At 40.7% G+C, this 25,512-nt stretch overlaps 1 protein-coding gene across 1 annotated transcript; it reads left to right on the top strand.

Annotated features, from left to right (window-relative positions):
• Positions 1-23,455: 23,455 nt before the first annotated feature.
• Positions 23,456-24,066, top strand: LOC147636791 (uncharacterized). The gene is made up of 2 exons (XM_086800968.1): positions 23,456-23,661; positions 23,751-24,066. The coding sequence occupies exons 1-2, from the start codon at positions 23,456-23,458 to the stop codon at positions 24,064-24,066; spliced, it is 522 nt and encodes a 173-aa protein (XP_086657094.1).
• Positions 24,067-25,512: the final 1,446 nt, after the last annotated feature.

Raw genomic sequence — 25,512 nt, 5'->3', positions numbered from 1 at the left:
GAAGCACTACACTATGTTCATAGGTGTGAACACGCCCTATCATTTTGGAATTAGCTTTGGTGTGAACATCCCCTAGCTTTACTAGCATTAGCTTAGGCTAATGATTGTGGGATTTGGTCATTAAAAGATGTCATACCAAGAAGTGGTTACAAGAGGGCTTATGGGGAGTTAGGATCTTCTAGAGGTTATGGGAGCCCAATAGTCACATGGGTATCCCAAGAGTCACATGGTTGGTTATATAAATCCCCTCTTGTATGAAAATTAGAGGGGGAATACATCATGATGTTTTGCTTGTGCATTTATCTTGTTCTCAATCCATGTCTCTTACTCCATGCTCATTTGTACATGTGTACTCCATGGCTATGTGTGTAGAGGCTTGTGTTTTTTACCATGTTAACAAGCCTACGCTAACACTTTGGCACACCCGATCCTAGATTCCTAGACTCTCTTTCCTACACCTTGATGTTGCTTATAGATTTCCCATTTCACTCCCCTAACTTCTCATTCTAAGAAAAGGAATATGTAGAAAGAAGAAGTATAGAAGATGCAGTTCAAACTCATTCTTTCAAAAACTATTGAATCTTGCAAGAGGCATAAATATTCATAGAAGCATCAGATTGCTATGCTATAAGAAGCAAAGTTATAGATCTCAACCTAATCTACAACTTCTCATTAGATATGAGCTGAAAACTATGTCTCCATGTTTTTCCATTTTTTGTGTTCCAAGTAGTACAAGAAAAACGCCCTCCTCTACACCCTTCTTCTCCACGCCTACTTCTCATGCATAACCACCCATTTCCTATGAATCAAGGGCACACAATTCTGAAAAAATTTCAAAACCCGATAACATTGTAGAGGTCATAACTCTTGAAGCTCATAGAAGCATCTGATTGCTATGCTATAAAAAGTAAAGTTATGGCTCTCAACCTAATCTACAACTTCTCTTCAGCAAATTCTGCATATTGTTTGTGCTATAATCTATGTAAGCAATAGCGATCATTATACAATGCAATTGTGTTTTTATTTATGGATTTTTCTAATGCCTTTTTATGGGAACTTTTTTCCCTTCCACTTGACCTCTCAAGATGATTCAAGTATGATATCTTTCCATTCATTCTCTCTCATTTCTTCGTATTAGGGAGTCATACACCATCCAACTTGGATTACCGCTAATCAAAATTAGAAAAAGGAGGAAGACATGTAATTTTTGTGGAGAAACTATTAGAACTTTAGATCAAAAGCGTGTTTTGTTTGATTCTAATATTGACCATGCAGAGTTGGTTGATGTGGATGACTACATCCACATCCACAAAGAGGAAGAGGAGGCCAAAGAATTTACCCTACAAACCTGTTTCATCAAGAAACCCTAATCTTTCCACCTATTTGATGCAATGCTGATATGGATGGCAAGAGGAAATACTAATAATCATGCTTGATGCCCTGGGTTCTCAAAAGGATTGAAGAAAACCCTAATTTTCTCATGAAATTCAAGAAATGCAAGGAATTAAAAATTTCCATGAAATCCCATGCTCCAACAACAATTGATCACATATATGAGTGTAACTAAGCATGAGAAAGGAGATTATCGAAGAACTTTTCCAAACTTTATGGAAGAAATCTTGATTTTTAATGGGAATGAAAGAACTTGACCAAATAGAAGCATTAAAGAAATTAGTCTCTTGCTTAAACATTGGAGAGGCACTACCAACCATTGTGGCACTCAAATCATGATCAATGAGCTCCCGTTCTTCATCAAATAGCACGTTGCTCTAATGGTGTCCTCACAGCCAAAACCAATTCTGGAATATCCATTGCAAGGCTTATGATAAGCCATATGCTTGCTCAAACTATACCAAAGATTAAGCTAGCTCCAATGTAAGCCATAATGTCCATGAATGGAGGAAAAACGTCGTAGCAAAATGACGACCTCACGGCAGAGAATTGCACGCAATAACCATTGGAGTGTTCTTTGTGAAGCTTAAGCAATGCTCTAGGCTAATATGTAGGCTATGGCAAAGATTTAGACTCATGAAGGAAGCCCCATAGCTCAAAAGGATCAAGCAAAGAGTAAGAGGAAGCAAAAAATGTTTTTGATTAAGAACACTAATCAAGATTAGTAAAAGTTTCCCCCAAATTTTGTCCAAAGTTTCAAATTTTGGTGCGGCTCTCCTAGAAATTAGGTTCACAGTAACACATAGCCCTAAAATCTTATGAAATAAACCAAGAAAAAGAACTTTAACCAATAAAGGTCACCATAACCATCCTCTGGATCAGTAAAATCAAGAACATCAAGAAAATGTAAAAAGTTCAAGAAAATTCAAAAGGATTTCAAGAAAATTCAAGAGAATGGATCAAAAGAAAACTAGGCTGTAATATACCAAACAAAGATATACCAAACAATGAAAGAAAGTGACTAGCCATTAACCTAGATTAATCTAAGAAACATGGATTAACAAGGATTGATAAAGATTAGAAAAGGATTAACAAAGGTTTAAGGTAAGAATGATAAGTTTTTTCATTATTAAATGATTATCAAAGTTAGCCCCCAATTATGGCCTATGTTGGTATATACACATGACCACCCGTTTCACAGTATGATTAATATTGTCCATGGGCATGGTCCACGGCCTTGGGCCCAATATTCATATGAGACACTATTCACTTTGTTCATTTTCCCTCTTTTAGATTGATTAAGGGATCTTAATTAACTAATGACTAATTAATTCACATAATTAAGAACATCTTTGGATATAGCAATGAACTGCTAAGGCATGTGCTTTGCCTAATGTGTGATTTAACAAATAATGATTGGTTAATTAAGCTTCAAATCATGGGATCTTCTCTTATGTAAAAGAGAGATAGAATCCTTAATTTTGTGAGTTATATGTATTAATTTGGTGCAATAATGCATCAACATGCACTCCAAGCTCACATTAACCCAGCAACATACACTTCTAATCTCTTTTTCTAAGCTCACATTAACCTAACAACCACTAAAACCTATAACTTTTTGGGTTTTGGTACTCTTTCTCTTCACTACTCACTTTCCTAATGCAAAAAACCAATCCAAATTAGTGAAAGTAATGAAAGTTTAGAGTTTGTGAGGGTTTTTTAACTTTTTTTTAAATTATTAGGCTACCTAAAATATATGTTCATACTCTAATCTAATCCAATACATTAAAAACTCATTATAAGTGCCAAAAGTAGCAAGCCTATGTAAAAATTACAAAAGAGTAAAAATTTCACTAAAACGCTTCCTAATGTTGAATGTAATAAAATGGATGCAATATCAATCTAGATTAACCTATGTGGATGCTTCATAAACCATTTAAATCAATCTAAACATAATAAAAAAACAAATTAGGCTAGAAATTAAGCTGAAATGCATTCTTCTCAAAAAAAAAAGAGAGCAAAAAACAACCAAAAGCAACACAAATCTCCTCCAAACTAACTCTTTTTTTGTGGGAATCCACTACTAGAGAGTATGGGAAATGGGTTATGCATAGATTTAGAGAACAAGAAACAAAAAAACCAAAGGATTGTTCCCCGACAACCATGCCAAAAATGTTATTGCTCACCTTAGTCTCTCCTAGAAACACATTCACAAGAGATTACATTATCAAGATACGATCATCATAGGGATCTTTCCAATGGCAAAGCTCATAACCCTTAAGGTCTCCAAGCTCCACACCTTCTTGGGGAGAAGTTTTTGTTGCCTTCTCCGATGAGCGTTGTCACTTCGTCGCATTGCACACTATGAATCCTTGTCCCTCCTTTCACCTCACAATAGTCATATAAGCCCATTAGCATGGAAGAAGAGTAGAGAGAGGATTAGCACAGCAGAAAGACTCAATTTCTCAATGGGAGAGCATGTTGTATTATGAGAGAAAATGACATATATAAGGCCATAAGTTTTCACACACACTTAAACTATGGCTTTTCGAATACCCCAAGCTCATAAGTGGCTATTTCTTGTATAATGCTTAATCTCGTATTACATGTTTGAAGTACATTTATATGGAATTCATTCTAGTTTGTTGCCACATGCTCTTGGAGTAGGAATCACTATAAGTATTTCGTTAAGACCATTTTTGAGCCCCCATATAGATTTGGATATTGTTTCTTCATAGATTGATCATATATGCTTTTTGTGTCTCCATCTTTGCTATTTGATGTAGAATTATAGTGGAAAGTCCTTTTAACCTCAAAATGGGTTAACAAAAAGGCATCCCCATCTGATGTATACAGAGCCTCCAGTCAAAGGCTCACATGGGGGGGCTCCATGTATCAAATTTTGTTTGATGTATGTGGGGCTCCACATATCAAATTTCATTTGATTTTGATTGAGTTTTTTTGAGAAAGTTAAAGTAGGCGTCATCTCGTGTTGTGAAGATTGGTGAAGGTCATGCTTGTGCGATGCTCCAAGTTACTTTACCGCGAGGGAGGGGGTGTGGCGAGGTTTGCATGTTGCTTTAATGGCCCTTCACCATTAAAGCAACATGGCCCTTGACCATGTTGCAGGTATATATAATCCCCATGTAATCTCTCTTGAACTTTTTGATTGTAGCTATCAAAGCTGCTAAGGAGTCTGATGACTCAAGTAGCAAGAGGCCTAGGGCATAGCCATAGATCTTTTATAAGAGGTGTAAGTTATACCATTTTTAATATATTTAATTCTTATGTAACTTTTTATGCTATGAAATTCCTTTTCAACTAATGTTTTTGTTTTTCCATGCTTGAAGTAACTAATTATTTTCATGAATATTTAGTTTATTTTACTTGGCTAACTCAAGATAGTGAAAATTAATTCAACATAATTTATAAAAACAAATTAAATCCAACTCAAGAGATGGGAAAGAGATGTGCCTTAAGAGTCAAATAAGAGGAGAGATTGATTCTCTATATAGTCATACAAATTAAATCCAACTCAAGAGATGAGAAAGAGATGTGCCTTAAGAGTCAAATGAGAGGAGAGATTGGTTCTCTATATAGTCATACATAGGATAAGAGGGCTATGTAGTAGAATGGGAATACTTTTATGGTGTTGGCTAACAAAATTATTGCTACCAAAACTGAACTTACTAGTCCTTGACGTCAAGACTTCCTCTCTAAATTCTAGGAATTTTTTCTAGAAGAGCTATGGCTTGAAGTACCACAAACTCTAGACATGAAGACCATAAGATAGATTTCTCCTCCATATAAAGTTAACATGATTGAGCAAAAAGAAATCTATGGATATAAGAAAAGTTTTACAGAGGGAACTAATCCGACCTAGTAGCTCACCTTACGGAGTGCCAATATTTTTGCTTAATGTGATGCATGTGTTTTAGCACACGTGTTTTAACAATAGAGACTTAATAAAGATTATGGTAAAAAATAGATACCATATCCCTAGAGCTTATGATTTATTGGAGAACAGATAGGGGCTAAGATATTTAGCAAGATATACCTTAAGTGTGGGTCTAATCAATCAAGTGCAAATGGTTTAAGAGGATGTTAAGACTATGTACAAGAGTAAGTTAAGTAATTATGAATTTATCATTGTGACATTCCGACTAACCAATGCTCCCACAGGTTTTAGTCGTATGATAAATGCTTGGGGGATTCATTGTACAGAAACACATATATCACATGCATTGAAGGGGCATTAAAAAAATACCTTATTTATGAGTTTTAACTATCCTTGCAAATTTATAATTATTTTTCAAAATCCTTTAAAAATCCCTTATATAAATACATTTCTCTAAATTTATCCCAAAAAGTGGATTAAAAGATATCTTCTAGTGAACTCATGTGATACATTTGAATATTTTCGAGTGAACCAAATATTCCTCAAGTATCAATCTTTTGTGGTAATATTCTTTGAAAATGATAGTCAATCAAAACATTCAAGAACATAAAAAGCATCTCGAGATAGAATTTTCACTCTTAAAGGAAAACCAGTACTATCTCAACCTCGAGAAGATTAAGATATGATTGAATATTCCTCAAGTATCAATCTTTTGTGGTAGTATTCTTTGATGTGATATATTAGTTCTTAGTCATCAAAACATTCAAGAACATAAAAAGCATCCTGAGCTAGTATTTTCACTCTTGAAGGAAAACCAATACTATTTTAACCTCAAGTGTGAGGTCCCTATCCCCATCGTGCAATGAATTCAGGGGTCCTAGAGCAGTGGAAGTAGCACTTCTTGCGCAGGGCGATAGGGTCTCACACTCGGGGCCTCACCCACCACCCACAGATATCCGGACAAGAGACTAATCCATCCGTTCTTCCAAAACCAATCTTGGAAAAACTTTCCTTGCCCGAAAAGCACGGGCAATTCCTCCAAGATAAGTTTTCTCTAACGTAGTCAAAAGCCTTAACTAACTGAACTGATTTGACCAAACCCGTAAGTCCCAAGTCAAATCAGGGAAAAGATTACACTTGGATCATAGAAACCAACGCTTTTTTCCTCATTGAGAGACAGAGCCGTTGATTCTTTTCCATAGAACAATTTTTGTCCGGGATTTACTTCATCTATCGTACCATATCAGAATTGAGTCTCAATTTAAGGATCCATCAATCCAGCCTAGTCCCGTGGGTTAGCCAACTGCCCAACCACTGTAGTGATGGGATCCAATTAAGAATTTGGTTAGGTTTTGTCCCGGGTACTAGGGAAAAGAGTTCCCAGGTCCCCTAGCCGGATATTCATGCAAACTTAAAACTAGTCACACCACTTACACACCCAATATAAAATTACCTTTTTCTCAGCATCAGCTATCTTTTAAACAATCATTTAATGAAACCATTGTGTCACTGGTCACAATCCTCAAAATCTTCGATTGAATCCTTATTTCCAATCATTCCTTCATTGGTGTACCTATGGCATCATTGGCCAGAACGCTCACCACCTGTTCACTTAGGGGCCTTTTCGATAGTTCCTAGCTCATAGTAACCGGAAATATATTCACATATCAAAATAGAATATCTGTTGAAGATCAGCAAGATCAACCAACGGATCTATATAAAAGAGCCATGGACTCATCCGTTGAGGACCAGCAAGGTCAACCAACTTGATCCATGCCTGAATTAAGAAAACAACTCTTACTCCTTGTTCTTCCGATATCTTCCCCAATGTACATGTGGGTATCTTCGGCCACCCAGAGCCCCGAGCACCGTATGGTCATCCTCAGGACCCTCTAGGATCCCAGGTCACCTAGCGCTTCACTCATAGGCCGCTTCCTTGGTCCTCACCATTTAAATCAACTGGTCAAGACCTCGGCCGACCTTGTTACGCGAGACATCCTTCGTTGACTCTCCGTCAGCAGTTGCAACTTAGAAGAACATGCTTTAAACAAGAAGCCAAAAGAAAAATCGAAACCTTCTATATCCAAGAAAAACAAAGGACAACAATCCATCGAAATGAAGGTTGAATTAATGGATAGGGAAAAGGAGCCTGTGAAGGACATAAATCCAAAAGAGCCAAAAGCTACACATGACGTAGAAGCATCCACCTCAAAAGCCACCACACAAACCACATGACCCATATGTGCGACATAGGATACAAAAGTCCTAAAGAGAATTCAATCTTGTCGCTTGAATAGACATAATGAAAAACTGGCAATCCAAAGAAAGTTAGAAAATGAAACAAGTTCTAGTATGTCAGTAAGTGAGGATGCAACAAGTTCTGACTCTTCACACTGAGTGCACCTCATAGACTAATGAAGAAACTAGAACCCACCCAACCACCCCAAATGGAAAATCATGATCACATGACATATGCGGAACACAAAAAGCAAGCTCAGGAGAGCATGCTTGCATGGCTAGGTGTCTTACAGGATCACCGGTTGTGATTGAACCTCATAATGCCAATCCTAAAAAACAGCCAAAATACAAAATCTAGAGGAGTATCGCTTTCCATTTCAAGAGGAAGATATACTCACTATAGAAGAGTCATTAGAGACAGATTTCATGAATTATGTAGTTGAGAAAGAACATGAGGAATTCGAATAATCCCTTACAAAATTAAAGCAGTCTCTAAAAACCTCATTTGGAGGAATGCTCTTCTCTCATAGTGAAGCCAGCATAACATCAACACTTGCACCTTTAAGGGCTCAACATGAGTTATACCAAGACATAAAGAAGTCCATAGAATAGGATTATGAGGATTCGCAAGTTTCCAAACAGACCTTACTAAGAATTGTCAAAGGACCAAGTTTGCCAGTGTACACATTGGGTACTGATCTTGAAAAAGATGAGAGTCAAAAAGAGGATAAAAGTGAATAGGAATATGAAACCAAAACGAGATCTGAAGTTGAAACAAAAACTGAAACATCCATGGTTACTCTTGAAGATTCTATCATGATACAGCCGGATTTCCCTATAGGCAATGATGTTAAGCGCAAACACGCATTGATTAGCCCTCAAGCTAGTCATAACATCATATCAATAGATGCTTGGGTGTCATTTTGGGACAACCTAAACTCATCCCTACAAACAATGGACTTGCAAGAGGAGCCACTTGACAAAACATTGAAGTTCTTGATTTTTTTAGCTATGCTACTCAAACAATCGGTGGAGATGTGCAATTTACCTTCCATGTTACCCTAGATTCCCTTGAGTACGATGTCTTCCTTGGTGGAACTTGGATACATGACTCATTATATTCAATTGAGAATCCGTGCAAACAGTCACCTTAAACACTCTTGCATGCATTGTACAATTGCTATACGGGGGAATTGCTATACGGGAGGAAGAGACCTTGGAGGAGCTGGAACTTCCAACATATCTTACTGAAAAGATCCCTCGCATTTTGGTTGGATTGGAAATTTCCAATAAAATCACCATAGCTTAAGCAATAACTTTATCCAACACGAGAACATAATCTCATGACCTTCGAGTTTTGTGATTTGTTAGATCAACCAACACTCACGGCTCATCCTGAAATAATTCCCTTTACACAAGACTTGAACATGCCATGTTTGGGGTACTTCGAACAAAAAATGTATATTGAAACTAATCCTCTTACTTGCAAGTTTTTTGTGGTTGAGTATGTATTGGAAGCAAATTTGATCTTGGGGCATAAATGGACTATTGCTGCCCAAGCACCATTGTGCTTTGCTAGCGATAGCGTCATCATGATGGTGGTTAACGATAAAAAGTTGATAACGACATACTGCAAGGAAGAGGATCCAACTTTAATGGATTTCTATGATGCTGAACGCAAAAGTTTACAAGCCTTTTCCACAAAAGCCCCTCTACACAATGACCTACCATCTGTGTCAACAGTTGACTCTGATAAAGCATCTACTCCTTCAATCCCATCCTCACCAATGAAGTTCAATGCGGTAATCCCACATCATATGGTTGCCAAAATCAAACAACGTGAAGAAAGCCTCACCACTGATGACTTCAACCCCAACAGTTTCACCTAAAGTTCAACAATAATGGAAACCCAAGCAACACCAAGCAAGCCATTCAATCACTCTTGTGCATTCACCACCTACACAAGAGCTTCTATGTTCAAGCAAACCCAATGGTAACCAACCAGTAGTCTTACCTACCGCCTCGACAACATTTGAGCCAAAAATTTAAGACTCAATTCCCACGTCTACAACAAATAGATACTTATGAGCGCATCAAAGACAAACTCATAATGCTCTTTCATTAGGAACTCAATGGAGTCTTCTTGGGCCCTTTAATTTGCCATGAGGTTATGGAAACGTTTAACTTTTTGACAAATAGGAGCCCGCCATGTAAGCAAAAACCATTGGTTTGTAAGAGAGGTGTAAGAGTGGTCAAAGGGTGCACTTTTTCCCCCAAAAAGGGGGGAGGGCAATTTTACAATTTTCGTACCTCCATAACTTCTACATACAAGCTCCGATCTGAGCGGAGATTACAGATCCGTGATCTACGCATCAAGAGCTTTCCATAGATATGTTACATGATATGGTTTTATCCGCTAGATTTTAAATTCCATTTTCCCCCCCAAATTCAAATTCGAATAAAGTAGCCGTTTTGAAGCTTCAAATTAGAAAACGTTTCTTCTTAAGAGAAAAGGTTTGACTCCCTTAAACTGCCAAATAAAAGGGCCCAAGAAGACTCCATTGAGTTCCTAATGCACCCCTCTGGATGTGAATCGCAAGTGCAGAAGCTATGTACTAGACATAAGAACCTATTCTCTCAAAAAGGAGAGTAACCACAAGAACCTATTGCTCACAAAGTGGTAACAAAAAAAAAAACACACAAAACAAGGGAGTAACACATATGGCAACTCCCAAGGATCTTCAATAGCCATTATATTTTGTTAAGCTTATCGCTTACTATTGTTTTAGTTATATTAATGTATCATCTGCTCCATGAGTACATATCTATATTAATGTAGCATCTGCTCCATGAGTACATCTCCATGAGTACATCTGCTCCATGAGTACATCTCTGCTCCATGAGTACATCTCTAGTCCATGAGTACATATCCATACTCATGCACTAGAGAACATTTTCACTAAAGCCTCAACATCATCGACAACTTCCAAGTGCATCTCTGGATGGGGGAGCCATGGTGGGCGAAAGCCTGATCAATGGTAAAACCCATCGCCTGGAATTTTCCTTTACATTACAAACCTCTCCAAATGACACTACCATCTTCACAAAACAACGATCTCCAATCCTTAGTGAAGATATCTATATTAGCCTCATAATAAGTAAATGTAATTCTTTCAACCTCACCAACACGTGGATACTTCATCATAGAGCAGTTCAATAAGAGTCTATTTGACTCAATTCTTGTACTTCATGTATATATGCATCATAAGAGCACTTAAATATACATAAAAACATAAAAAGCACATGGGAAGAAGCATGCAAGAACAAGTCCTACTCAACAACATTTGACAAGAATCCTACCATACAAAGAGACATCATCGAAGGCCAATTTCTTCAAATGATGAATGTCGCGTCGTCAATGAATCAAATGAGGAACTAAGAATCACCATCTCATTCTGATGATTCTGTCTATGTTCCTCTGGATCCTTCCCTCTCTTCTCTCCCATTATTAACATCTCTTAGCATCCCCACTAACACAAATCACATGTAACCTTGCTTATGTTTGCCAAAAAAAAGAAGTGAGCAAAAAAAAAACACATACTCACACAAATATAAAAATGCAATCACTCACAAAAAACCCCACCCCCCCTAACTCGTTAGGAATTCCCAATAAACCACTAACCTTTTTATTCACTAACTATCTTTTCATATTCTTTCTGAAGGGATGAAGACCATTGAGCATCAATCAACATCAAAGCCATCGACAAAGCTTATCCATTCTCCCCACACAAAGGTCTTCAATGCGATCATTACACAAGGACACGATCACCATCAGGAAGGGGGAGATGTAAACCCATTTCTAGGGTTAACAAGAGCTACCACCATTATCTTACATCAAGGAGTCATGATAGATGCACCAATAGTGTCCAACCTACAACTTGAACGGGTGCCCGTAATGGTGTGATGACGGAGTATTTATGGCAATTCCTGCTTTAAGAGCGTGTGGTAACAAGTTAGGATGAAGTTCTAAGTGATGTACTTCATGGATATATTATGAGAGTAGTCCTTATAATAGCATTAGGCCTCTTATGAGCCTAAAGTTCCTAGCCGGCCACAGTTTAAGTGAGTGTGAACACTTATGGCCATGTATATAAGTGAATATCTCTCATAATATAACATACTCTCCTATTGTGCAATTGAGCCTTGCTCTTGCTAATGTCCATCCCTAATGTATTCTAGTGAGTGTGTGTGAGTGAAGTGAGGTGAGAGGAGGGATGAGTACCCGCAGTGCAACGTGGCGGTGTGACAATGGTTTGCGGGAGGTGCGGTGGAATTGCTTCTCAAGGAGTTCTAGAGCTTGGAGACCTCAAGGGTTACGAGTTTAGACATTGGAAAGATCCTCACGACAGTTGCGATTCACTAGGTAATCTCTTGTTGGATGTGTTTTTCAAAGGGGTTTAGGGTGAGCCATAACATTTTCAAATGTACAAAATGTGGGAGAAAATGAGGGAAAACAACTTTTTCAAATGTCTAAAAACCAGTTTAAAAGCCATGTCCAGGACATAGGTTTCGAGTCCACCTTACCATGCATCCACCCTTCTATAATTTCTCAAAAAGAAAATTCACTCGCATTCCTCTTGAATGGGAAGGAACAGTGCGAGTGATTGAGGAAATATCTCATAAAGAAACAAGGTCTAGAACCTCATCTAGTGCAACTCAAAGTCAAATCAAAGAACTAAGACCCAACCCATCACCCCATGATAAAAACAAGAGACTTAGCAAACAACATGCTAAAGAGACCATGCCAAAATTTGTTGAGGTGTTGACTAGGTCACTCTAGTTGACATTAAAACACATCTTGTTAAACCTAGCAGAATTCCCCAAAACCAACACAAAGAGGAGTATCAATTTCCTTTTTAAGAGGAAGAGTCAGTATTTGATTAGGAATGAGATTGATATAACCAAGGTTAGGATAAATCAAAAGAATAATTTCCCAAAACCAACACAAAGATGAGTATCAATTCCCTTTTGAAGGGGAAGAGTCAGTATTCGATTAGGAATGAGATTAACATAACCAAGATCAGGATAAATTAGAAGAAGAATTTATAGGAGATACTACAACTCAGTATCTGACTGTTAAGAATGAGATCGACATAACCAAGGGGTATTCCAATTCCAGACGTGAACCTCCAAGGCATTCACATGCTTCTAAAATAGCCTCAATAAACACAATATGGGGTCCTTGAGTGTCAATATTCACATTGAGCACCACATTGGATACTCTCGAGAATGTTGAGAGTCAAAATGAGGAAAACTATGCTTTAGAGAATGACTCTTTGGGAGAATGAGGATTCCATGTATTTATCTTGAAGTGAATGGGAAACTGAAAGAAAAGTGAAAATGAAAGAACCATGATTCTTATTAAAAAGCCTTTCAAAGTTTGGCTAGATTTTCCTATGGGAAAGAATGTTGAAATAGAAACAAGCAGTGCGTAGTCCTAAGGCTAGTCACAACATCGTATCCAGGGAAACTTGGGTATCCAACCTACAATCACCCCTATAAATATTAAATTGATCTATGCTAATGAATCGCCCCTAGAAATATTAAAGTGATGTATGATAATGGGGAATACATGGAAATATGGGTTTATTTCATTCTTCTCATTGAGGGGGTTGACATAGAATGAGAGTCCCACATTACCCTTGATGATCTCAAAGAAATCATCTTGGGTGGCTTTTTGATAAGTAGTTCTCACAGTACTCAATGGACCAATCAATGCAAAATGTCACCTTGGACACATAGTGAGAGAATATTCACAATTCTCTTATGCGAAGAGGAACCATTAAAAGGGAACCTTCACTACCTAAACCCATGGAGCTTGAAACCCCAACAATTGAACTTAACTCTATTCCAAGATTTGATGTAGGATTTTAGGCCTTTGGAAGAGTAAACACACTTCAAGACCAACTTTATCCATGGTGTGAACATAATCTCATGACTCTCAAACTATGGGAATTATTAAGGCAACCTACACTATGAGCTCATCTTGATTGGATCCCTTTCATGCAAAACATGAATATGCCATGTTTGGGCTACTTTGAATATACAATCTACATGCAAACTACCCCCTTAACTGTAAGTTCTTATTGGAAGAAAACTTAATTCTAGGATTGGAATGGATATTGCTACGAGTGTAAAACCATGCAAGCTCATTGTCTTACCATTATTCCTTTAATTGGTTGACTATTTTAGTGGGAGTAACCATAAATACTCACCCATTGGTGGAAAAATTCGAGTCTGTATGCACCATAACCTCATCATCGACATTCATCATTTACGCTTCTCCTCAAAATCACAACACATGATGTAAATTACAAAAGAAATATCCTATTCAATGCGGTCGATTGGGATGTGTTCTTCGTAGGGAGGTAGCGATTGATGTTGTTGTGGGGAGACATGAGCTAAAATTCTCTACCACTATCTACTCTCTTCCTGCTGGAGAAGTGGAATTCCAAAGGTATCAATCTTGAGAAAGATTCTGGGATGGAGAAGGCTATGTCATTACATGTAGTGCAAATTGTAGTCAGGCTTCTGGGTGGAAAGATCTCAAGATCTATGCTCTCCTTAGACAATATTGTAAATTTCAACAACCAGAATCATAAAATCTTATTTTTAATTTTCTTCCTCTAGCTTACATGAGGACCTCTCCTCACAGCGTTTATATCTTTATTTTTATTTTCATTTTTTGAAAGAGGAGGTCAACACCTTTTTGATCACCCCCCATGTCATTTTCTTTCATCGTTTTCTCCCCACTACACAGAATTGCACAACAACTTTCTCTCTCCCTCTTATCTTCTTCACCCCTTGACTTCTCCCTCTCCTTTGTAATTCTCTCCCCACCATCCAAAACTGATCATACCATTATCTCCCCATCATCTAAGACTATGCAGACCTTTCTCTCCCACTTGAATTCTTCTCCCATCGGCAAGCCACACCATTTCTCCCTTGATTTCTTCTTCTTATCTCTCTCTCTCTCTCTCTCTCTGTCTCTCTCTCTTTCAAACACACGCATACCAGCCCTTCCCCCTTCTCCCCTAATCTAACCTCCCTCTCCAACTCTCTCGAGCGCACTGACCATCTTGCCAACCCCCTCACACGCTCTCCATCCCTCTCCACCTCTCCTATTTCACTCACCCTCTCATCAATCCCCTCTCCTCTTAACATGCAACACACACACGACCCCTCCTCTATGGCCTCCCCCTCTTATGACTCTCATTGGGGAAAACATTCAATCTGAGGCATTGGCATTGACATTGGCACACTTACTGGCATTTTTGAGACTCCACATACTATCATTGTTGCCTATAAACCTTCACTTACCCATGTTTCTCTTTCTTTAATCTTTTAGATTCTTTATATGTAGCTGTATATGATGTGTTGTAAGATACCTGCCCAACCGGTCACTAGGAATAAGGAGGCATCTCACTCCGTAAGATCAATTCTAACCCATTTTGAGGGTAATCTCATCAGTGCCTCTCCTTAGTGATCCGATTTATAAGCAATATTCATAGGGTTGGGGGTCCTACCAAGGATCTCTTTCTAGTTTCTAGTCTCTTGTAAGGAAACATCCGACTCATCAATTCCACCCAACCACCCGCTTCCCAGTGACTAGAATCGTTCATCTATGAGGTTTACCTAAATTACTAAGCATATTGTTTCACTCATGCAAGTTACAACATGATTCATTTATTTATCCTTGTGCGCAGGTTTCTTTATCCCTTAATGAATACATTCTTTTCCAATCAAGTCAGCCTACACAAGAAAGAAATTCATCATAAAAAGAATTTTAATTTCAAGCCCTCGACGTCCCGAGTTTTATCCATCTCCAATCCCTCAGCTCACAGAGTCATAAAATAGTCTAGAGCTTACAACCGTGGGGCAAAAAATTACTCGCATAGTAGAATTAGAAGTGTCCCCTTCACCCTCTTCTTGTTATGGAAGACCTTTCTAGCTTAGGCTTGTAACCTTCTCCCAAACCTATGGTGGGTTACCCACCACAAGTTACCCACCATTGAAGGCAGTTGTCCCAATCTCTATTCAAAGTATTTCTAGAGTTAGTTGCCCCAGGTGGGGAGTACCTTGTTTACCTAGACCGATCACTAAACAGATCACATCGAAATGGTTTCCCCAAGAGAACACATCTCTTGGTTATTAAAGATAACAATTTAAAAATAGATATCCATACTCATCACAGTCTTTAATTTCCATTGTCATTTGTATGAATCCATGCAACCAAAAATTACATACATAAGTTCTTGCATTTACCTGTCTAATATATGACTAAATGCATTAGACAATCTATTCAACCACATTTGCAAATATACTATTTAGAGTTAGGCACTTACATGGAGTAGATTTACCAAAACTTATAGCCTCAGATGGTCACAACCATTTTCTCTTTGAGGTTGTTATAGCCAAGTGTTGAAGGTGCCTCATTAGTAATCACTCTGACCTCATTTTCAAATTTTCTTGTATCATTCATGCCGCCATTTCATTCCTTGTCTACCCCATTTAAACCCCATTAAAAATCACCTCTCCAATAGCCTAAGAAGGTATCAATACATCTAATGTTTCTCTCCTTCATCCCCTTCAACACCATCTCCCACCACCCGTCTCCATGCTTGGTCTCTTGTCTACATGCTATCACTGCTATAATCAAAGTGCTCTCTTCTCGTGACTTGGCATAATAGAAGACAACAGAATACCAAATGGGGTTTGTAGCCTAGGAGCCCTTCATTGACTTTGGAAGTGGGTCTTTACATCAATGGCCTCACCACCACTACTATAGGATGACCCATTTATGATCCCGGGCATCAACAATTTCCATGCCATCGATATAGCTGTGTCGATATAAATGTCAAAATTTGACGTCGAAATAATTGTCAAAGCCAAGCATTCAAATAAATGTTGAAAACATCGTTGACAAAGTTTGGAATAAGCATCGAAAAGCGTGTCAAAAGAAAATATTTTTTACTTTTTATTTTAGACTTTTGGAAAAAATTAAGTGTGCAAAAAAAGAAAACATTGACAAAAACTAAGTATTTCTTGGTAAATAAAATTGATGGAGTGTGGAGTTATTCTGGGAGATATTCAGGGAAAAGAGAAGAGGTGGAGAGAATCAGGCAAGAGGTGGAGATATTCTGGGAGTGAATCATGGAGAAATAAATGGGATTTGATGCTTGATGTAAACTCTATAAATTAAGTTATAGCCCTAATGAGAATTTGCTGGTTTTTGAGTATCCATGCCTACATTAATCTATTTGCTAATTATCCACTAATTACATCTTAATCATTTGCTAATCACTTTGTTAATGATGTTGATTCTAGTGTTTGATCCACCATAGCTCATCATTTTGCTCAAATTTCAACACATAAGTGCTACATGCGATCCACCTCTTGTAGATCATGCCTTTATGCCTTACTCTCTTTAGAAATTGTGATGGTTTTCCAAAGCATATCGGCTACATTCTTAAAAATGTGCATAGGGTCAAGAAGATGATTAACTAAAAGATCACTCCAGTATGGGAGTAGATGGAAGATGGATAGCTGCTTCATTCTAGGAGGTGAAAAACTTGGATCCACTTCCCAACGATGAGAACATGACATTGTCTCTTGGTTAGTAAAGAAAACAATTTAAAAATAGATCACTTCCCACGCCCTTGTCTAATCACTTGGCTTTAGCACACAAGGAGACCTCCCTGGAAATCTCTCTCGCAACTCATGGTTGTCGGGAGATACTTTTTGTGGCCCTCATAGACAACCTTCTTCAAAGATGTTGATTACCAGGCCTCTAATCCAAGACCACATATAGGGCATGCATTATAACCAGATATTGAAAGCCCTGCCAAACATGCTAATAATTGTGATGAGATATGCAAATAATACAAAAAATACCAAAATCATGAAATTAAATCAGATCCAAAAATCTTAGAATAATTAACTTACCAGAGCACTCTCCATAGCCCGACCAATCATGCATGGTCCACATAAGTATTCCTCATGCTGTTGTAGCCCTTTCTTCAAACCACGTACATGCATCATGAACTTGGATACCATCCCATAACGTGCGTAGCTTGTCAACTAATGGAGCCAAGTAGACGTCCATGTTCTTAACCTTGTACTTCTTAGGAACTATCAAGGAGGAAAGTAAAAGGTGCCCCTTCTTTATTGCTAACCATGGTGGTAAGTTATAACTCACTAGGCAAATGGGCTATGTACTCCATGATGAACTTCGTAAGCCAAATGGATTAACTACTAGTCCGAGATGAATATGACAAGGATCTTCCCCAAAGTCCACCAACTTCTCTTCGATATGACTCCATGTTGGAGAATCAGTGGTGGCACACGCATAACTTCCTTTGTGGATCTTGTGTTTTGATGCCAAATCATTAAAGATGCAATGGATTTGCATCTGAACATTGTTTGAATATGTGGAATGACAGGGAAGTGTCGTAAGACTATAGCAGGGGCCCTTTGTCCTTGGACATCTTGCCTATATCTCGATGAACCACACTATGGACACTTGTAAAGAATGGCTTACTCATGCGGAAAGAGAATACAATTATTCAGACAAGCATGGTGTGCATTATAGTCCATCCCTATGGAGTGCAATGTTGTGGCATCTACCACACATCGCAACCGCATTCTTGCAACCGCACACCGCAACCGCATTCTTGTAACCGCACACTGCAATCGCATTCTTGTAATCGCACTGGATGAACTGTTATGCGCAATAGTCAGTAGGGATTCCAAAGGATGTCATTAGTAGATGTATCTATTCGGATCACAGATACTATTCCTATATATGGATGTAATTGTATGTACGAATCAATGGAATTCTTCAATCAATGAAATCTGTAGCAATGTTCTGCTTAATTTTCCATACTTGTCTTCAATCTGTGATGATGTTAATTTAATCGTTTATCCATCTGTAAGATAAGTATGCTGTGCAAGAAGGTAACCATTCCCGTAATCGCTTATTGTCTGTGCACGAAAGTAAATGCGATTACACTTGGTGACCACAATGTTCACGAATGCGCACGCATTCTCACGGGCCTCCTGAGTTGGTGGTGCCAGCACAACTGGGCCACGGAGCCACCGTCTCTTTGATGAAGCTCGTCATGGCTCGACGAGTAGCCCGCCTCTTTCCCCGGCAAGGCTGGAGGCCCCGGTTGGCAGCAAGATGGAGCCGTTCCTGTCCTGCTATCCGCACTCCAAAGGCGGGTAAGCATCTTTTGACACCCCAAACCTCTCCTCGGACGGTGGTGCGACGGCTGTTTCCCTCACCACCGGTGGTTACACACCAGCCACCTGTCGTGATGGCCGCGCGCCAGCCCACAACATCAAGTATTCTAAGTTTTGGGGGAAACAAGGAGAAGATCCAGATGCACATGTTCGGCAGTTCGACAACTCTTAAGGCCTGAATGTGCCTCCACCCTTTGATCCTCTCCATAAGAAATCAGTTCTACCCTCAGCGGCGGCAAAGCATCTAGATGTCTCTGGTAGAATACCTTGTCGGGCATTTTTAGGATTATGATGCAGTGCATTTGTCGTTCGTGCACCGGTTCCATGTGGAGAAGACAGTAGCCCAAATGTTGGAGCGACTATGGGTCCTCAAGAAAGGCAAGCGCATAGCGGAGGATTATGCTGCAAATTCCGAGTGATGTTGCACCGAGTTCTTCAGGCGTAGTGGCCAGCCCAGGAAGTCTTGAATGACTATTTCTTGAAGGGCTTAGCAAAGAACTTACGCACGGCCCTAGCCACTATGGACAAAGTGAATACACTGCTGGCGGAGGTCATTGCTCATAGTTGATTCTCGCCGAGGAGTTGTTGGAGGATAATGATTCCACCACCATGAGGCAATCCAAGAAGAAATCTAATAGCAACACGTCACGTGGACGCCATCGACACAGTTCGGAGGAGGATTCGGACACACGGAGTTCGGATAGTGAATCGGAGGACAGTAGCAGTGTAGATTATAATGAGGCACCAGTGCGGGAGACCACGAAATCTCATAAAAGTGGGAAGGTGAGCATGGGGCTCGCAGGGGAGTCCACAAAGGAAGTCTGGTGTTCTCGTTGCCATAATCCTGGCCACCCAAAAACGGAATGTGCAATGAATGACAAGTGGTGCGCTATCTGTATCAGCAACTCTCATAACACGTTGGAGTGTTACTATAATGGAAGGGGGCACAAGGCTCGCCCTGGCAACTAGGTCATTAACAGTGGGAAAGACACAAAACCGCCAGAACTCTCATGGTTCAGATTGAGTCGATCGAGGCGACTCTAGATCCGAAGGTGTGCGTGATCACATGCTCTGGTCACAAATTGAACCCCCCAGCTGGCGCACAATGCAACCACTTCTGAATTGGACCGCACAGGAAGCTATTCTCGCCAGCAACAACAAGTTACTTCTTGGGTGGACAAGCAAGCTCCGGAATGTGTTCCAGTGCACAAATCAAGTAAAGTGTAGTTTCAGGATGCTGTGACTCTCATCGAGACGAAATACCTCAGTTGGGACACCCTCTACCACAGGCGCACAAGGATCTTCCGGAACAACCATCCCAATAGCCGAGTTTGGCCGAGAGAGAAGGATGGGATGGATTGCTTGATGCCCCTCTCCAAATCAAACTGGGTCACCTTCTTAAATTGGTTCCGAATTTTCATAAAGCACTGCTTCTAGGGTGGAGGAGATGGGCAAGGTGATCACACCCTCTATGGTGTCATCTGTGCAAGCAACTCACCTGGAGCCGTCACCTGGAGCCGTGGTGGCAGTTCCCGTGGTTGATATAAGAATTTTGGAAATTTCGGTAGGTTTTCGAGGCCTCACAATTGATCAAGTGCTGATCGATGGTGGAGCTGGTGTCAATATTGCAATGGAGTCCACCTATAAGTGCGTGGGTTGGTAGGCATGGGATCCTGCACCATTTCTAGTACGTATGGCTGATTAGAGGAGAGTCCGACCCTTGGGCATCTTGAAAGGCATGGTGATTGAGGTGGGAGGCATACCCTTCATCATGTCTTTTGTAGTGCTAAGCATGGAGGATTCTACTGCTGAGGAGTACAATCTGCTAGGCCGGTCCTTGGTTGTTGCGCGCCAGGCAAAGATCCAACATAATTGGGAGCATAATCTGATGACCATCTGCAAGGGCCGTAGGAAGGTTAAATTCGCTCTTGAGGGAACGCCATCAAACTGAGCAAGTCAGTTTGGCCTGTCATTGCGGAAACAATGAATATGGCAGATGGCTTGGATGAAGATGAAGAGGACAAATTCTTGCGAGAAAATGAGGATTTGATTCCATTCTGCTCACTGGATGTGGCATGTATTGCTGCAGATTACCTCAGGCCTGCACCTGCGGTGTGTTAAGTCACCACCATGGACAAAGGGAACTTCTTTGGGGAAAAATTGCTGAGTTCTGATGAGGAGTATGCACCGAAAGATAACATGAAAGACATTCTAGAAAAGGAGCGCGCTTTTGAGGTGCAAATGAGCTGCATTACCCATGTCAAAGAGGATGTCTTGGAGACCATTTTTTTAGGAGATGACAGGGAGACTAAGCCGGCAAAAATTAGGAGATGACAAGGAGACTAAACCGGTGAAAATTAGTACCTTGCTGGAGCCCGCATTCAAAACGGATCTGGTGGAACTTCTGCGGGAATTCCGAGATGTGTTTGCCTGGGATTATGCTGACATGAAAGGTCTGGACACGATGTTCTACCAACACCGCATTTACTTGAGGCCGGATGCGATACCCTCCAGGCAGCAGTGTTATCGCATATACCCACATGTAGCCAAGCAGGTCAAGGAAGAGTTGGACTACTTGCGGAGAGTGGGATTCATAGCACCTATTGAAAACCGGGACTGGATTTCTCCTATAGTCATTGTCCCAAAGAAGAACAAGAAATTACGGATCTCTGTGGATTACAGAAAGCTTAATGCGACCACAGTCCCAGACCCTTTTCTCTTGCCCTACATGGATTCCATTCTGCATGATGTAGCAGGAGGGCACAAGATGTACTCGTTTCTTGATGGAGTCAGCGGCTACAATCAAATCCGGATGGCACTAGAGGATCAAGCCAAAACCGCATTATTCACCACATGAGTGTTTTTGTGCACAGTCATGTGGTTCGGTTTGCGCAATGCACCAACCCCAGCGCAACATGTATGAAATCTTTGGGCCCTTTCTCCACTGATTTTATGCACATTTTTTTGGATGATCTGAGTGTCTTTGGCACTAGTGTGCTGCATTTGGGGCACTTGTGGCTCTCTTTTCAGCGCTGCCGAGAGGTATCCTTTAGTCTTAACCGCTCAAGTGTGTTTTTGCGGTGCGAAGTGGCGAATTGCTGGGTCACACCATTTCCCAAGATGGCATTGCGGTTGATCCAGAGACAAAGTGGTGGCTATTATGCAAGCACCTGCACCTATGGATCCTAAAGGATGTAGGCAATTTCTAGGCCAAATTCGGTGTTGCATGGTCGCCATTTTTGCAATTTTTGGCACATTTGGCAATACCTTTAAATGTAGCCGCTCATTCTAACCGCTCATTTGGCAATACCGTTAAATGCAGCCGCTCATTCTAATCGCTCATTTGGCAATACCTTTAAATGTAGCCGCTCATTCTAACCGCTCATTTGGCAATACCTTTAAATGCAGCCGCACATTCTAACTGCTCATTTGGCAATACCTTTAAATGCAGCTGCTCATTCTAACCGCAAGGATTTTTGATGGACTGAAGACTGTGATTTGGCTTACTACCGGCTCAAGATTCAACTTTCTCAAGCGCCAGTGATGATTCCTCCTGATTGGGGGCTCCTGATTGGGGGGTGGATTTTCATGTTTTTGTGGATGCTTCAGATGTGGCAATCGGCAATGTTTTGATGCAAGAGCAGATTGCGGGATGGTTTTGCCCAATTTATTATGCCAGTCTTGCCGGTTGTCTTCTGCTGAAAAGAATTATTCCATTTATAGAGCGGGAAGGCCTTGGAGTGGTGTACTCTGTGCGGAAGTTCCGGCACTATCTTGTGGGCCGTCGATTTTTCTTCCATGTGGATCATTCTGCTCTTCTTTACTTGGTGCGGCAACAAAATTTAATAGGTAGATTGGCTCGATGGGTTCTATTATTACAGGAATTTGATTTTGAAGTCATCCATCACCCTGCTGCTCAGCATCCATGTGGTGGCAGATTACCTTTCTTGATTTTGAAGTCATCCATCACCCTGCTGCTCAGCATCCATGTGGTGGCAGATTACCTTTCTTGATTGGATTTGGGGGAGCCAGCACTCGGCGTGGATGATGAATTTCTAGATGCTTCACTGTTTGCAGTTCAGCCAAATGTGGAGGGGGTCCAGTCTGCAGAGGAAGGAGCACCTCTTCCGAGCATTCCATGGACCTGGTATGAAGAAATGTTTTCTTTTATCTCTAGTGGGGTGAGATGCTTGCTCATTTAAACAGGGATCAGCGGCGGCGCCTTGCTTTGCGGAGCCGGTCATTTGAAGTCTGTATGGGGAAACCTCATTATCGCAAAGTTGTAGATGCATCGTTTTGCGGTGCATCCTGCCCCATGAGCAGGAGTCAGTGTTGTGGGAAGCCCATTGTTGCGGAGTCAGTGGTGGGCATTTCTCAGGAAAAATCATAGCGAAGAAGGTCTTACAAAGTGGATTATGGTGGCCGTCTGTTCATGCGGATGCACAACAGCTTGTGTGGCAATGCGATGTTTGTCAACGCATGGGACAACTGTCCCAGTGACGGGATCGAATGCCTCTCCATTAGATTCTTCCTTTGGAGCCATTTTAGAAATGGGGTCTGGATTTTATAGGTCCAATCAAACCTGCAGTGGCTTTAACTAGGAACAGGTATATTCTTACTGCCATGGATTACTGTACGAAGTGGGTAGAAGCATGGGCTTTGCGGGATAGTACTACACTCTCTGTGGTGGCAAAGTGTCTCTTTAAGGATGTTTTTACCAAGTTTGACTGTCTAGTGGAATTGGTCAGTGATCGGGGCGGTCATTTTATTAATAAAGTCATCAAACGAATGACGGGGTTTTACTTTGTACTGCGTCGCAAATCGTCCCCGTATTACCCTTAGGCAAATGGGTAGGCAGAATCTTCCAATAAGTAGATAATCCGCATTCTGACTAAAGTGGTAAGTCTTCATCGGACAGATTGGGATGTGAAGCTGCCAACAACGGCACTTTGGGCTTACCACACATAGTGTTTAAAGTGGCAACTGGGATGACACCTTTCAAACTTGCTTTTGGCATGGAGGCCATCACACCGGTCGAATTTGTGGTTCCCAGTTTGCACCTTGCGAATATGGACAGATTACTACCAAAGGACTCATTGGCATACAGGATGGAGGTCATCCAGGAATTAGATGAAGGGAGGATAAAAAGCTTTTATTGGGTGCAAGAAATTCAAAGTCGCAGAAAGTGGCAAGTGGATCGGCATTTGAAGAAGAAATTTTTCCAAAGAGGGTAATTAGTGCTGGTGTTTTCTTCGTGCATTAAGGTGCGGTGGACCGGGCCGTTTTGGGTGTATGCTTCTTGCGGTCCCACTTCTTATTTCCTCGCAAATCTTCATGGGGAAGTTCTTTCTTCTCCCGTGTCAATGGGTTTCAGATGCGTCATTACTTTCCGGCGGTTCCTCTTCAATGCCCTTTTTCAATTTCTGAGGAGAATAAAATTTCTTTCATGATGGTTTTAGTCATTCCACATCAAGGGCGGCTTTTGTCAATTTATTTTTCTTGGTTTTTTCCAGGTGTCATATCTTCATGCATCAAAAAGTGGTCGTTGTTTTGCATGCACAAACTCCCTCCTTTTTGTGGAAAAGCATTCTATTTTTTCTCTTACTTTTCTGCTTGCCTTTTGCTCTTCTTCCTCGCACTCTTTTCTTCTGTAGCAGCCATGACTGCTTCTCTTGCGCAGTTTTTGCCGATCACGCCGATCGTGCATCTCGAGCAACCGGCTATTGATGCATGGCTCACCGATAAGTGCATCTGCATTTACTCCAACTTTGATTGGGAGCATGTGCAGGTACACCCGCAGTCATTGCCTTTGCTATGGCAATTAGCTGCTGGCGATATGGTGGCTCTATAGGATGTAGCGGTGGTGCTCACAGTGCAATACATTGAGCAGAAGCTACACTTGCCCTATCGACGGAGCTTGTGCTACCGCAAAACGGTGGCAATCCTCGCAGCCAAGATGGAGGCAAAGTTTGGTCCTAAAATCACGAGGGAGTATAAACTTTCAAGACGCACTGATTTGGCAGCCAAAGAGTACTATAGATGGTTTTTAGAAGCCATTTGGGTGCAGGCAAAGACTTATACAGTGTCAGTCAAGGTGAAACAGTTCTGATCAAAACTTCTAATTTCGGGCCTGTTTCTTGGGCTCGTGTTTTGAAGGACCGAATTCGATTTGAGGCCCAGGAGGTCTGTTTTCAGGTGTGCAGAAAGGGCAAGTAGTACACTCAAAGGTGGGTCAAATATTACAGATCTTGTTCCCTCTACCCGCTAATTTTTTGGTTTCTCTTCGGCCTTCCTGTCATTTTTCGGCTCCATTATCTACCAGTGCTTTAGTCACAATAATTATTTTCGGATGGAGTACCGGTGGTGGCCACCAGTAGCAGTTCTAGAGGCCAAAAGCGCTTGCATGCAGAAGTTGCCAGTGATACTGAATGGGGTGGTCACTGTTTTCCGATGGAGTACCGATGGCCAGTACAGTTCTAGAGGCCAAAAGCGCTTGCATGTAGCATGTAGAAGCGCTTGCATGCAAAAGCGCTTGCGTGCAAAAGTTGCCAGTGATACTGAACGGGGTGAAGTCACTGTTTTCCGATGAAGTACTGGTGGCCAGTACAGTTCTAGAGGCCAAAAGCGCTTGCATGCAGAAGTTGCATGTGATACTGAATGGGGTGAAGTCACTGTTTCTG

Source organism: Cibotium barometz, chromosome 7 (genome assembly GCF_041138505.1).
Source record: "Cibotium barometz isolate CiBa-2024 chromosome 7, ASM4113850v1, whole genome shotgun sequence".
Classification (NCBI taxonomy): domain Eukaryota; kingdom Viridiplantae; phylum Streptophyta; class Polypodiopsida; order Cyatheales; family Cibotiaceae; genus Cibotium; species Cibotium barometz.
This window is presented reverse-complemented; position numbering and strand designations above follow the sequence as displayed.